Genomic DNA, 15,951 nt, shown 5'->3' with positions numbered 1-15,951 from the left:
AGTCATAGCAGGGACTGCTACATCTCAGGGCAGCACCCTGATCTGGGGGCTATAAAATCTTTTTTACCAGCTTTTAAATTTTTTTTTTGATACAAAGTGGAATGCTAAAACAGAAGAGATTCAAAAAGGCCTATCCCAGGATAATTATTAGCTCAGGAACTAGTTTGTTCAGCATTAGTGGGGGACAAGAGCAGAGCCGGAGCAGGAATACAGATGCCCTCCTACCTGTGAAGTGAGTGCCATAAACACTTAAAGGCCATTGACTGTTCTGGTCTGATTTACTCTTGTTGTTCTTCTCTCAGTTTCATTTCAATATTGAATCAAAGGAATTTTGCATTACAGAAAACTCACTGCCCACCAAGCTCACCTGCTACATTAGTATACCTAAAGACAAAATGGTCCAGGCATAGAGAAGTTTATTTTAAGCAGCTGAGTTTCACCTACGCCTGTCACTGAATAATCGTTACACCTACTACAGCTCCCCTCAAAAATAAAGTCACAGAAGAAAGTTTAAGAAAAAACTATATAAGCTTCATAAAACGTAAAGGCTTCATTTTACCAATGTAACTCCATGGGTAAGTGAGCCAGCTAACCTCTACGATAGATTTATGCCAGCAGCATTTTCTAGCATGGGACTCCAAGGGCATAAAAGTCAGGATTTCATAGCAGTATAAGGCTAATGATTAAAGTATGTGTGATGGTAGTCACAGTAACAGCACCGAACAGCGAAGCACCCGCCTTTCTCTTAGGTGTTCTGACAGCCTGATATTAAAGACCTGCAAGTGTCAGAAGATGTAGGAAATCAACTGGCCTCTTTGACAGATTTTACAGCACAGTGTTTGTGCTGTCAAGGCAGTGAATATGACAACCCTGAGAAATGACAGTAATAGGAATGTTTAGGTAAGGGAACAAGCCTAATAGAGATGCTGCTGTTGACAATAACATGCTTATGTTAAAAGTAGACTCTTTGTTTGAGCTTTTACTTAGAGAAGATTTTATTAAGCCTGTTTTTCAACTTCCATTTTTTTGTTTTGTTTTCAGAGTCTTCCTGTGTGTCTGTCTGTTTTTACTACATGGTAAAATACTATTTAGTTGTAATGTGGAAGAAAGATACAAGTCATTCTGTAACGCTCTGTTTCACTTAAATTACCATGATAGTGTAGGCAACATGTGAAGGCTGCACCGATTAGGATTAAAAACCACCATTTTTTATCCTGAAAAGTTTATAAACAGACAAAAGAAACCAACTTAAGATTTGGGAGAGCTGAAGTTTGAGAAGATTAAGGATGGCATTGAATCAATCTATTTGGCTACCTAAAAATGAGGTAATTTGTTCAAGCTAGTCACGGGGCTATGTCTGGAGTGAATGGAGAGTGGGGACCTGCAGAGCACGTTTTATTTCACTCATCTCTTTCCAGTCACAATAGAAAATGCCCAGACAGCTACGACAGACTGGGCACGGAAAAGTCAGGAGGGTAACCTCCGGCTAAGCTGGAGGCACACACAGCACAAGCCAGGCTCGGCTTTGCCAGACGCCTCAGCAGTGCTTTAACCAGCTCTGCATCAGCCTCCTCTCCAGGGAGCATTGTGTAGGGAAGGATTTTCCTTGACAAAAACCAGAGTCCACATACATTAGATCATCCTCTAAGCTTGAAATAATAATGATAACAACAAACTAGCTTTAAGGACAAAACAGAAGTGTTTCCTGATCTTACTTGCTTAGAAAAGACTGATGAGTGCAAGAAGCATTAGGAATCAACAGTGTTTACCCAGAGCTTCTGCTCTGATCTGGGCTCATAAGGACACCGAACTTCTCTTTAAGGAGCATGTTCAGAGATAAAACATTTAGGCAGAACATTGCGAAGGAAAGCAAGACAAATATTCTTTTTCCTCAAAAGTGCTTTTTCTCTGAAGTAGTAGTCTTCATGACTCCTGCTTGAACTCTAGAAGTAAACTGAAGTTTGGCTTCCAGGTCTGCATGAGCAAACCCTTTTGTCTGAGTCCACCTTCATCTCGGGCTTTGATCACCTGCAGTGGTTATTAGCTGTGGTGTAAGAGCTGGCTCTTGGGGTCAAGAGATTTGTATCTCAAAAGGAAGTGCTAATTACAGTCCGTTTCAATAAGCTTAGAAATATAGCAGAGACAAGTCCATTATCTCTGAGTTATTAGGGTTACAAGACGTTGACGATGCACACGATCTGCTTTGTTACCAAATGCTACTTAAATTATGGCTTGTTGCCACAGCATGAGAGTTGCACCAAATGATTAAGACTTGGGTTTAATAGAGGTCATTGCCTATGTAAGTCCGACTGTGAATGGTATTTAAGCGCCTGGAGATGCATACAGGTGCCTAGTTACATTTTCAGAAGCTCGAGCATAGGCAAGTCTGCCAGCAGTGCAAACTAGGGAATTTCTTGTGAGAATTTCTTTGAGGTGCCTGTTTGCAAGTTTTGAGTGGGATTTAATCTCACCCTGCCTCAGCCGTCTGAAAATGAGCTATGTAGAGTCCCTCTGTAGTCAGCGCACAGAGACGATCACCTGCGATAGCTGTCTAAAAGAGGCAGGGTGAGTTCCTTTGAAAAGGAAGTTTTTCTCGCTGGTAGCTGCAGAAGGAGCCCAGATGAACTAACTACTCGTCTCGGGATGGCAAGTTCAGATGAGATGAATCCCACTCTGTGTCAAAAAACGATTACGCATCTGGTCATTCCTTTAGAGTTAATGGAAAGGATGATGCATATGCTGTCCAAGGGAAAAATAAATCATTGTTCACATCCTGGTCTCATCATCTGTAACACAAGCATCTCCATCTTATCGTTTGAGAAAGGAAGGAGGATCAAAGAGGCTTTACCTGAATGACTGCAGGCATCTGAAAATAGAGTGGGGAAAAGAGAAAGAATAGAATATTAATAAAAAGGTTATCTTCTATTCTCTGAATGCTTTTAAAACGGTGTTTCCATTAGTCAGAGCTATGTTCCTGCATACCTGGAATTTTTCTTGTCTTTATACATTGCTTAACTTCACTGAATTCTTAAAAATGAGACGACATAGTGATGCCTAAAATACATACAACTGCAGTCAAGTAGGAAGTTCAGAGGAAAGCATGTTTTTGCACCCAAATCTATATTCAGGGACCTCACTTGTAGCAGAAACAAGACTAAATTTCAATTTGTGGTGACAGCAGTTTTGCTGTGACTTAATTTTTCTACGTTAACCCATCAGGAAGTTTTATTTTTCTTAATGAAAATTTTTATTTAACCTAAGTGCGACTTTTTTTCCTCTCAGACTCTTAAAACACCAAGAAACCAGCTAATGTATGGAGATGATATTACACACAGTACAGTACTTGATATGCTGCTTCCAATATAGGAGTTTAACAGAAGAGAAAAGCTTGTTCTTCAGAATAAGATTTTAGTATGAACCTTAACCACGCTCTGGAGCATTTGCCATCACATAAAAAGACCTTCAGAAAGTTTCTTTGTAAGCAGAGCTTCAGCTTGGCAACTTCTGCAGACAATTTTATGGTGATTTATTCCTTTTTGAAGATCATCAGATGATACTGATCTTTACTCTTTTCCTCCATTGCTTTCCCCTCATGCAGCATTTTAAAATTCGACATTTTTGTCATGTTGTTGCCCTGGGCAGCACAAGCACAACTACAGCAACAACATTACTGATGCCACCTTCTCTGAAGTTTCTCAGCCAACAAGTGTTGAGGAGGTGATGGCTCTGCCGAGGCTCCGGGCAGCTCCCCGTTGATGCAGCGTCGCTGAACGCATTCCCGTTTAACGGCGATATAAAAACCAAATGCTGCCTTTTGGGATTTGAGATTTCAGAAGAGCTCAGCAGGACTGAGGTCCCACGCTCGGTAGCGGTCCAAGGATTCTTGCCAGAATGCCATCTGCCTTGTTCCTCACCCTTTTTTTTTCCTCCAGGTAGATTCACTTGGAAGCATAGACCTACGTGTGCCCACATATAGCTATTCTAGCTAACACTGAAAGCCAGACAAATGTGTTCCTATTGTATGCACAAAAATAGTCTTCTTTGGTAAAAATTTTCATGAAGAAACCTCCAGTCCTGCACAGAAGATGGAGATTGTTGTCCTTTTATTCTCAATATATTATTTTTTAATAGATTCTGAATATATTCAAGCATGCCTCATTAACACATCCAGAAAGGTTTTGACATCTTGAAGACTCTGCTCCAAAAGTTTCTGCTTTAATACCTTATGGTTTGTTTTGAAACTATTTTGAAAATCCCAAATGCTACCAAAAGGCCAGCTAAAATCTAATATAAACAAGCTCAAGTCCAGCTGAAGGGTAGCTTTACACTAATGGTCTGGGTCTAGAAATCCTTATAAAAAGGCTTTAAGTTCTTTTATATAAAGGATTTTCTTCTATCAGATAAATGCTTTCTTTGCTCTGAGTAACTTTCTGGTGATTTTTTGATTGAAAAAGGATTTGTCGAGTTCTGCGATCTGTTTAAGCTCTGGAAATAATGCCCCTTCATCTGGGTCACATTTTCCACACAGTAAGAAGTTAAGAGAAGTCCTCTGTTTCCGTTGGCCAAACATTACTCCACACCCTTACTCTTTTGAGGGAAATGCTTAAGGCCATATCCTGCCGCGCGCTCACTTCTCATCCAGGACAAATCTCTATACGCAGATTTTTAAAGATAATAACTGTATTTCTCTTAACACCCTGCCTGCATAATTTGAGTTTTTCTGTGTTCCGGGGGACTCACCTTCCACCTTTATGAGTGTCTACTGGGCAATTTGTCTAAGACACTTCTCTGCACTTACTTTTCTGTTACTATCTTCTTCTAATACTTGGGTCTAGGAAACCTGCATTATATGCCCCTACTCAGTCTCTAAAGCTGCCTTTCTCTTTAAAAGGTCTAACTGTTAGTGTACTGCTAAAAGCCAAATAAAAGTGAGTTTGTTCATTATAAGACCTTGTGCTGTAACTCATTATTGCAATAATGAATCTGTTTGTGATGCCCTGATCCCACCATCATTTAAGCACATGATTACACTGAATTGAATGACTTCACATGCATAAAGTGAGTCACGAGTTTAAGTGCATACTGAGATGAGCTAATTTTCCCTAATATACTTTGCCAAATCTCCGTCTATTTAAATACTTCTGAGAAAGGAGGAAAAAAAAAAAAGTCATTACATTAGAGAATGACAAAAGGATTTTATTTTGGTATCAATACATTAAAAACCTGTATCAGCAGAGTGTTGGACCTCTCCTCTTGTTCCCAGCTTGCCTTTTGGTCTCTATTACTGCGAATATTTAGTAAATTGCTGCAAGTGAATTACAACCTGCTCAAGATTATTATTCTATGCCCTCTCCCGTGAAAGATCTAAACAAACACAGTGGGAAGGCAAAGGGAGGAGGGGGTTGCCGTTATTTCCAAGAGAAGAATAGTTAGGACGTTTTGTTCACGGTTGAGAATGGAGGACTTATATAACAATGTCAAAAAAGTGCATTCCTAAGCAAAACATAGTGTACATTTGGAAGACAAGAAATAATTGCTATATTTGTTGAAAGCTGTTTATAGAACAAAAAAAAATGTACATCTATCGTATGGTGAAATCAGTTGCTTGGTAAATAACATTCTGCTTGGTGTGACAGTAATGAAGAATTTTATCTACAGCCACTGCAATCATAGTTTGCAGCATCTGTTAAGCATTTTATTTACTCTTATTTAGGCAAGCACGCTAACGTTTGCATGAAGAACCTTACATTGTAGTGTTTGGCAACCTTTCCATCCACCTTTCTACCCCCCTCAGAAAGGTTCCTCAAAATTAAAGTGTTGTCTAATTTCATACCAAGTAAAAACTGTGGGCCGGATCAAGAGCTGGTGTAAAGCACCTCAGTGCTCGCCTCCCATTTCCCAGGTAAGGATCCCAGCCCATCCAGTTCGCGTTTCTCTGCAGCACAGGCGATGCCAACGCAGAAGCTGGAGGGCACATGGCCACTGCCATGCCATGCTGTGTCCAGGCTGAGAAGCAAGTCGTATTGGCTGGGGGTGTGCGCCAAAACAGCTATACGGCTCTAGATGTGCCCTACGTACCTGAAGTAGCTTTGTACTTCAGGTACTGAAGTACAGGGTACCTGGTACCTCTGCATGGGGCAGCGCATGGACATGACTTCAAACCCAAGTCCTCCCCTGCTGCCAGCATGCCCATAAAACATTTAACTATGGCAAGGCAGTGTGATCACGGCTAACTAAGTTTCTAATTATCTGTAGCCTTGTCCTCCCTGATCTATTTGCTGTATTTCTTGTTGCGGTTGGTTGTTTGCTTAGACTGCAGATTATTCAAGGCAGCGACTGGGTATTTTTGCCTTTTACGCCGGGCCTGAGAGGTGCCCTGTTCCTAGGACTCCCTGTAGGTTGCGTGATCGTCGTGATGATGCCAATGGTTGCAGCTCCAATGATGACAAAAGGTCTTAATTCAGAGGGAATGTAATCCAGTGGGGCTGTGTGATTCGTAGTATTATCTTGAAGAGAGATTCCTTTAAAAAAGGGAACAGGAAAGAAAATATGTTTGGTACAATGTGTTATGTAAGGAATTAGTAGCCTTTGGTAAAGAAGGTTTCAAAAAAAAACCCCTTCCCTTAAAATATATCTCATTGACTAACAATCATGTGCTAAAAATAAGCTAAATTACATTTTGGCTATTCTTGAATAGAGTTTAAAAGTGCTGAGTAATGGCATTGGTTGAACCATTAATGTAAGTCCTTAAAATATAAGTAGTTTCTTGATACTTTCCACTTTGGGGCATCTTTCTTTAAAAAAACCACACAACAAAACCAGATGCTGCTCTACGTGCATAGGAGAAATCAATGGATGGGATCAATATTCCCTCCACAGGTAATAAATGCTGAGAAGCATTTCTGTCTATCTAAATTGATCCTAGAGAATTCTTTAAATTGGTTCTGATGTGTATAAAAATCATTTCCCTATTGATCAAAGCTTTTCTTTCTTTCTTTCTTTGATATGTTATTTCATCTCTGCCATCGGTAATGGTCTCGGGCTTCTCTATGCAGTTATGATAAACAGAATTTCTTAAATCCATGCAAGATTATAATTTTAATGAAACAAGAAATAACTGGGTTTGTGTCTTTGAAGATGAATGCTTTGCTTACGGTTAGGCAGTGTGAGAATTTTTAAATTGGGAAAGTTACTACATCTGAATTATTTACAAGAAAGTTTAAAATAACTGCCGTACTTTTATTGAAGCAATTGTCCAAATCCAGCACCTCGACTAGTCCGCTTGCTCTGAGAGCAAGAGCTGCTGGAACAGGCAGGAGAGTTTTCAGTCCTTCACTGTCCTCGTTCTGCTCTGTATCTGAGCAAAAGAGTTAATGTTAGCTGCTGAGTCTACAGAAAAAACTATTCTGAGATAACAAACAGTGCCGGTTATCAGTATGAATGTCTCAGCCTAATATGCTACAGTAAGTTGCGGAGTTTGTGACTTTTGTTACAACGCTATTTTATTAACATTTAACCTGCTAGACTACTCCAGAAACATTAAGTACTTGTCTGCTAAAGCAGGAATTTTCAGAGTATTCGATAACTGAACATTACATCATTTGTAAACTAATTTGCCTGAAGAAAAGTTTAATGCTTCAGCGTGTCTGTAAAGGGCTGGCCGATGAGGATTGTTGCTGTTGGGTTGTTCGGACCCAGCAGTGTGAGGACGTAGCAGTCCGCAGCGTGAGCGGGATGCGCTGGGACGAAGCGGGCAGGTTTGGTCTGTTGGAGAGTTCGCTCTGAACAGGGCTCTTCCCAACTGTTTGCGAAATCAGCTGCTTGACAGCCTTTACAGTTCTGACTTGTTTTGAGATGAAATCCTAAGGCTTTGGCCAACATCATTTATTGACTGTCAGCGCCTAATACCAGTAAACTGGTCTGCTTTTTAGGCTTTCCCGGTCCAAAGATGTCACTGTTTCCAGCTGTCTGAACACACGAACCAGTAAAGCAGTACTTATCGTGGTCTTGGCAAGGCTTCACTCAAAATTCATTTTACGGAGAAGACGGTAATCATGGCTGTGATTTCTGTTAGGCTCTTATGGAATATAAATTGTCAAATTGTCATTTGACAAGTACAGGTTTTGTTCCCTCTACCCCAAGTAATTTGGTTCCATCAACCCAGCAAATTAATCTTGTCTAGTTTTGTCTTCTGAAGAAATGCAGGAACAAATTAGATTGCTGCAACATACCAGCACTATTTTAAATTTATCCACCAGTTCAAATTAGGAGATGGATTTCATAGTGTATTCACATGAGTGGCTTTGGTTTTGTTAGTATTTACATAGCAGTATAGGTATGCAAAGTTCCTTGCAGATAAGAAAAAACACGTTGCTTACTTAAACGTAACATAACTGAGCTTCACTGAATGCAATAACTGATTTTAAGCTCACATATTTAGGTCAGTGTGGAGACTCCAGTAAAATTACTTTTTTTTTTGGCCAGATTCTTGCTTTTGACACTTTATGGCCATGGCCTTTCTTAGGCCCATAACTTTATGTACATTTGGAAAATTTACAGGGCCAGATTTCCACACAAGAGAATTCATTTTAATTACCTCATTCTCCAAAGTGGGGTACATGTCTTAAAAGTAATCACATCTTTTGAGGTACTAATTGATTTTAGGGTTCAGTTCTGGTCTCAAAACAATGTAGGGATAATGGTTTTAGCATCAGGAATAGTTTTTCTAGAAGGGCATGCGTGATTTTTATTGTTTTGTTAAGTACAAATGTAATTCTAGCCCCAAAAACAGCACTGCATTTGTAATTCATCAATGCCTAAAACCAAGAGCATTGCCAGTCTGGAAATGGCAGCCTGGCGAGGTAGCGTGCATGAGATCAGGAACAGTGGTTTTTCTCTGTAGGACACCGGGACTGGAAACCTACAGTGGTAGCTTACTCAAATGCTGGGGAAAAAAGGGACCTGAAGTGGACTAATCGCTCAGAGGAAATTCAGTTTCGTCCAAGAAGAAAGGTATCTGTTCAGAAATGCCACGTCCCACGCTGCGCTGCTTCCGACAGCTTCTCCGGCTGCCTCGCAGCTCCCAGGCTAGCTGGGATTCAGACTAGCATTTTGATGGAAACTCCATGTTTCACCCACACTGCCTGGGTAGTAGTTTGGGCTGGCTCAGCTCTGGATTACTCTGTGGGTCCCCAGGGAGAGAAACAGCGGCGGTACCGTGGGCTGACTGAAGCTTGAGGTTTGCATATGGAGAACGCATGATCGGCGAGGTACGTTTTAATGTGCAAATAGTTTTTTCTGGGGTAAGCTGTCATCCCTCCTAACGATTCCTTGAACAGAAGTTGTTTATACCTTTCATTGCCTTTGCTGCCTTTCCCTCTCTACCTTTTCTAACTCACTGCATCCTTTTTGAAGCAAGTGACCAGATGGTCAGAGCTTATGTTATTCTAAGGACATAATAGGGGTACATCAGAAAAATTAGTGCCTATGTTCTAGCAATGGGCAACAGCAGATCAGCTGTAATTAGCACAAAGGCTGCTACTGTAGGGTCTCTTTCTTGCGGCAGTGTGCTTTGTCATCACTCCCGTCTGCCAGTTTGAGGAAGAAGGATGAGCTCGGGACTGGCGTGGGGCCAGCCAGAGCAAAGCTTCATTTTAGCTCCCCGTGTTGCCCGTCCGGGAGGTGCACCAGCAGATCCAGAGCAGGTGCTTTGGAAGCCTCGTGAGCTGGAGATCTAGAGGCTGTCAGATCTAGAGGTCAGAGTCTTCGAGGCTTTGCATCTTCTAAGCAGAAACTGTTCATTTCAATGCAAATCAGCATAACTGCTGAGTTCAGTGAGTTTGCATAGACCAGCCCCACCTGACAGTTTGGTCAAAGGTATGAAGAAAAATTTATCTCCAGGCTTTTATCTTCCTCTGAATGTTGAATCAAAGTGCCTTTGTTAGTGCACAAGTAAGTATCCTTCATAAAAACAGAGCTTTGCATGACAATTATGTAATAGGTTTTTTTGCTTTCCTAATTGGAGAACATTTTGAAAGAGCAATAAAACACAATTTGTTCCCTCTTTCCAAAACGAAACATCTCCTTTTGGAAGGAAGGAGGGAGTAAATTTACATTATAATGAGCAAATTGTTATGAGCGCGTAGATCAGTGTTGACATAAAGGGTGACGGAAATGAGATGTTCTCATTCTGTGCGTTCCCCTCCCCTTTCGTTCCCTCTCGCACGCATTTGCCTGTGCATCCTGCTGCTACCGAGCAAGGAAGTGGCTGTACTCATAGTCAACGGTAGTAACACATCATAACTCAGCTAACAAAAATTCAGATGAAAGGAATCGTTCGTCACCAGGGCTTCACCTCATACACCTAAACCCTTTCCCCAGCGAGTACTAGCGATGAAGGCACGTGCAGTTTACTACCGCACCTCCTGGCTAGTTGTCTTTTATTGTCCCTCCCTATTTTCCTATCGGCTTTGTCATTTCCCGATACTATCAGAATACTGGCATGGACTGACCGGATGAGAGTGCTGTTGTTTTGCTTCAGGCATGTGACTTATCTAGCAAGGAGTTTAGAAAAACGCAGCGTTGGGGTCTGCTCCAGCCCTGCTGCCAAACCAGGGGGGTGACTTAGACATTGAAGCTGTTGTCTCAATTATCGGTCTGTCCTGCCCTTGCTTTCTGGAAGTGAACTGCAGTTGTCCAAATCTTTTCTCCTTCCCGTCCCTCTCTCTTTGTTAACGAGTGGGTTCGTTACTGGTTTTGAGAAGCAGAAAGTGACATTAACCCCCTGCCCAGCTGTTGCGGTGTCAGGGCTCCAGGCGAAATGGCATTTGTTTGGCTCCTAGAGAAGTCATCCCAGCGACTGCCTGGAGAGTCTGGCTGCAAGTGAAATCCATATGCAATGCTTCTGTCAGCAAAGACTTGCTGGAAGAGAGTTTATAATAAATATTCACATCTGCTGCTTTGGACACCCTAATCCATCCTACAGATCTTTGCTGTGTCAGGCTTTGTTCTAGATGAAGAAGCCGGGTAGTTATAAAGGTTTGCAAATAGGGCATATTTATCATGGTTAGCTCTACTTTCTAGTTCCCTTTCTTGCACAAATATCCATGACCACGCTAAGCATAACTTGTGATTAAATATTCTCAGTGCGTTTGTAAGATGTTTTAGACTATGTGTTTCCTGTGATAAATGGAGAAAATGGCAGTTGTTTACTTCCCGGGCTGTCAAATGAAGCCATCGGATCCCGATGAGCAGAGCGGGGAACATCAGTGTTATGAATTCGTTTGAATGGAGGGACAATATATTCCCTGGATAAACTATACATCACGCAGGCACACCCAAGGCCCTATGGCTTGCATATTATTAAAACTGGGACAGAGTCCTCCATACTAACTTCTGTTGGGCAGCATGTTCCCATTGGCTACTTGGCGAATAACCTGAATGACTAAAAATAGCAAAATATCTCCTCTTTTTCATAATCTTCCCAAAAATGATGACCTCGGTGCCAGACTGACTTTGTCAGTGTCAATATTAATTATTCCTCCGCTGGTGATGTCTTTGCTTTCAGAGAGAAAATCCTGATACATAAAAAGAGCTGTAATCATTTGGAGGGTACATTGAACTTGCTCCTAATAGAAAAAGGTGTTTGACCAAGATCATGACTGGCAGTACAATGATCCCGTTGTTGGGAGGACCACGTCAGCTTGGAAATGAATGTATTGATTCTCTTTTTTTTTTGTACGTGAAACCCATGATTATTATAGTTAATTTCTAAAAGGAGAGAGTCTTTATCTGGTGGCTGGATAAGTAAAAGGTGCTTCAAACATATCACTTACCAGCCGTTACCTCTGCTTTTATTTAAGCAGGAGGGTAATCAACTTATAAACACATTCTGCCTCACTGGGAGTGATGAAAACTGAGTACATTGGGTTCATAAATAAACACACAGAAACTGGGAACTCCTTAGAACCTTTTTTAGGTTTTCTTTTATTTTTTCTGCTGTTAGACCCAGTTCTATACTAACAGCTTGGTTAGTATAGCTGTTTGGTATAGTTGGTTAGTGGGGTTGTTTTTTCCATAAAGATGTAAGGGAGCAAGGCACTCAGTTCAGTTAGATGCCCGACCTCCCTGAAATTCAGTTGAAAACCTGCACCTTCATTTCTTACAGAGCTGTACAAGAAAAGCAGCGTTAAGAGCGCGGTCTGATGCTGATACCTCCAGGTATCAGAAGAGCATCTACTCCTCCGGCGCTCAGTCAGAATCCAGCCCTGAACAATTCTATCCAAATATAAGTAAATAGCTGTGCTCCTACATGCCCGGCTCTCCGGATTCACTTAATCACTCCGAAATCCAATCTCATTAGTATTGATCTGTCCAACTTTCTGATAACGTATCTCAGAAAACAGGAGTATGCAAAATGTGGGTGTCTTCAAAGCGACGATCTCAAAACTTCCAGTGCCGCTCTCTTGCTTTGCCGTTGCAAACCTCCATAACTTTCCTTTGAATTTCAGGTCGTGTCGTGGCTCTGGCGAGCAGCGACGGATCCGTTAAGGTTCTGCCACTGGCATGTGGGCAGCTCTCCAGCCTGCGGGGCCACGGCGGCGAAGTGCTCGGCGTTACCTTCCATCACCAGGCAGAGCAGCTGCTTTCCGGGGGTGCCGACGGTACGGTTTGTCTCTGGAGCTGAGGACCAGCACGCTGCTTAACGTGACCTTAATCTCAAGGCGTTACGGCAAAAAACGGTTTGACGGCGTAGCAGCGGGGCCTCAGCGAAGTGTTTTCATAGTTAATGTTTGCAGTGGGACTAGTCGCCCGACAGGAGTATTGTTCTGCATTTTATCCAAATAAAACCCCCAATTTCTCCCCCTCTCTGTTGCCACTGTGTTATCCCGAGCATCAAGAATCTCTCTTTCGGTGGTTTCTGGAGAAACAGCTTTACAATGACGCCTAATGACAGAGCAGCCGAACTGCAAGGAGCTCGATCTTTCATGTAACACCACACGCGACACAAGCGCTGGGCGCCCCTTCCCCGGTGCCAGCCTGCGGGAGGATGCGAAGTTTTAATACCGCAGCAATGGGCGCGCTCTGCCCGCAGCCAGCGCTCCGGCCGCCGCCCGGCCGGCAGCAATGAGCGGCAGCCGGGCGGCGCGGCGCTGAGCCCAGCCGCGGCCCCAGCCGCCGGCAGCTGCGGGCGGGCAGCGGCGCTCGGCGGGACGCGCCGCGGCGGCGGGAGCGGGGGCGCGGCGGCAGCGCGGCGCCCCGCGGAAACACCGCGCCCGCGGGGAGAGCGCGCCGCTCCGCGCCATGGCGCGCCCGCGCTGAGGCCGGCGGGGCCTGAGCGCTCCGCCGCGGGATTCTTTTTTTTTCCCCCTCTTCCCTCTTTTTTTTCTTTTTTTCCCCCCCCCAAAAATAATTATTTATAATAATAAGAGGCAGAGAGCGCGGAGCTGCGCGGCCCGGCGCGGGCATGCCCGGCCCCCGGGCCGGGGAGTCCCCGCAGGGCAGCGGGGCCCGCCGCGGGGGCTGCCCGCCCGCCGGCCGCGGGGCTCCTCCGCCCTCCCTCTCCCGCCTGCCTGCAGCCTAACCAGCCCCCTCTCCCCCCCTTCCCCGCCGTGGCAAATCCTGAATCGCAAGAGATCCGCTGGGCATAGGGAGGGGATATATATGGGGTTTTTTTCTCTCCCCCCCCACCCCAAGACCTGAGGAAATCCAGCCCAAGTTCGCCGCGATGACTGTGCTGCTGGCATCGGGGTTTCTCCGCGGCATCCCTGCCTCTGGACCGCCTCGCCGCTGCTGGCTTTGAATCCTGAGCGCTGGGTTAAAGCTTAATTCTCATGTTGTGGTTGCTGGGCTGCTGCTTTCCCGTGTTTTGCGATGGGAGGTGGAGGAGAAGGGATTGTCCGTGAGTCAACACTGAAAATGTGATTAGGAGGAACTGCTTTCACTAATGTGTTTCTAACCTTTTAGTCCATGTTGGCCTGTGACCCCTTTCAGCTTTCAGATCGAGCCTGATTAGGTAAGTGTAAATTATTCACTTGGGGTGAGGGAAGGCGGATGGAAACGTTTTACTCAGAGACTTACCTACGATCCTGGCCTCTCTCATGATGAGAAATGATGAGAAAGTTCAGCTGTAAACTAATTCTGAGCTGAGCAGCATTTGTTTACTTGTTGAAATCTGTCCGTGCAAGACGTCTGCAGTCTGTCTGATTTCCAGGATCGCCGCTGAGCCGAGCGCTCGTGAGTTGCTGTGGGACATCTCGGATGACTACAGACTGTAGCAAAATATAGCGGTCTTATTTATGATCTTCGGAGAACTTTTTTTTTTTTTTTTTTTTAATTTGGAGAGCTTCCTCATCAAACTTTGACAATTCTCTTGATGGTTTCACATTTCCTCTGACATGAATTACTTCATCTGCTTCTGCTTTTTTTTCCCCTAAATGCCCACCGATCTGCAGTATTGCAACCTACCTGTAGCATTTAGGTGGGCAAGATTCTCTGCTCTGTAGATCCGTAAAGCAGCCCTATCTGCATGAATCACCCACTTCCCAAACAACACGTTACAATAGATATTGCTGGTGGTAGTAATGCGGTGCGTAGTCCTTGCGATGGAAACGTAGTGCTTCAATTAAGAAGATATCTTTTGAATTTGATAAAGCTTGTGTAATATCCGGTGTCTCCCTCTGTTGTGGCTTTGGAAAAACTGCTTTGTCAACAGGATCCCTTAGCTGCTTCTCTAGGATTAAAGCTTTCTCCTCCTGCTGCTGCTTTTTTGCTTCAATTAAGGGAGAATAAATTGCTGAACATCTGCAGTCTACCAAAAATCCCGATACAGAAAAAATACCCCCTGGGAGGAGGGGGGGGGGGGGGGAGTATGTGTGTGCCTGGGTGTGTAGGTTAATGCATGTTTTGTATATACTGTGTGTGTCTGTGTGTGCACAGTATGGGAACGCAGGAAGAGAAGGAATCACACACACATATCCAAACAGTCCATTTTTGGTGTGTGCCAGCAACTACCTCCATCGTTCTCAATCCATCTAATGCTAATATTTCATCTCATGTAAAAGTTTCCTGTAATACTTTGCCCAGTTCTCTTAGGAGAGGTCAGAAACCATTTTGCTGCTGGGGTTGCGCTGGCTGTTGGCTGGTGTGCAGGCAGGACGGCGTGTTGGTGGCAGTGGTGTGGCACCGCGGGCAGCCAGTAGCACACCCGAGGCACGCACGCGGAGCCTTCGCCTGGAGCTGCCTCTCCTGGGGGCACTGCGAAGCTCCTCTCCCTCGCTGGGTCAGTCCTTGGCTCGACCCCTTAAGCAGAGCTCTCCAAAGGTCAGGCCATGCTGCATCGCTCCCAAAGTTTTAGAAAGGCTCCAGCTTAATCAGACAAACCCATTTCAGCGGCACCATGCATTACACAGGCATTTAACATCCTGCTCTCTGCGTTTCTCTCTGGGAATTACTGAAATGCTGAATAATGGAGAAGATGAATTACATCTTTGCTTCTGTCGGGATTATACGGACCTGCCGCAGGCTGGGCTGTGTTGGTAGCCCAGGTAGTCCCCCTTCCTGTTCAGAAATGCCATATAAAAAATTCTGTGCTATTCCACCTCTTCCAGACTAAGTATAACCCAGCACCAGCTTTCATATTGGACACAGATATACACACAGATTATGCTTATCTCAATTTTCAGCTCAGGTTTCCCACCTCAGTTTAATGAAGGGGGCTGTGCACCATATGTAGCACAGAGGGACAGTGGCTACAGCAAGAGATTTAAGACCATGCTCAAACTTGGGTTCAAGTCCCTCTGAGCTGCCCATCACCATGTGATTTCAGGCAGCTAGTTTAACTTCTGGTGCATCAGAAAACTCAACTGCACGAATGAGGAAAGTAAAAATTAGATGATTCTGTGAGCTACCAGTTCTATAGAGATTTTGTGGGCATATGCTTACAGGCACGTG

The 15,951-nt window shown here is 43.9% G+C and overlaps 2 protein-coding genes across 5 annotated transcripts in view; both read left to right on the top strand.

Annotated features, from left to right (window-relative positions):
• The window catches only part of SPAG16 (sperm associated antigen 16), a 423,563-nt gene extending 410,706 nt beyond the window's left edge, over positions 1-12,857 (top strand). For both annotated transcript variants that reach the window (XM_075512046.1, XM_075512045.1), the window contains one exon: positions 12,510-12,857. In XM_075512046.1, the coding sequence (XP_075368161.1) occupies positions 12,510-12,704 (195 nt within the window). In that variant the 3' untranslated portion in view covers positions 12,705-12,857. The remainder of the gene's footprint in view (positions 1-12,509) is intronic.
• Positions 12,858-13,697: 840 nt separating this feature from the next.
• VWC2L (von Willebrand factor C domain containing 2 like) overlaps positions 13,698-15,951 on the top strand; it is a 55,555-nt gene continuing 53,301 nt past the window's right edge. For all 3 annotated transcript variants that reach the window (XM_075512048.1, XM_075512051.1, XM_075512050.1), the window contains exon 1: positions 13,698-14,014. The gene's annotated coding sequence lies outside the window, so the exon portion shown is untranslated. The remainder of the gene's footprint in view (positions 14,015-15,951) is intronic.

Source organism: Mycteria americana, chromosome 9, assembly GCF_035582795.1.
Source record: "Mycteria americana isolate JAX WOST 10 ecotype Jacksonville Zoo and Gardens chromosome 9, USCA_MyAme_1.0, whole genome shotgun sequence".
NCBI classification, from domain to species: Eukaryota; Metazoa; Chordata; class Aves; order Ciconiiformes; family Ciconiidae; genus Mycteria; species Mycteria americana.
This window is presented reverse-complemented; position numbering and strand designations above follow the sequence as displayed.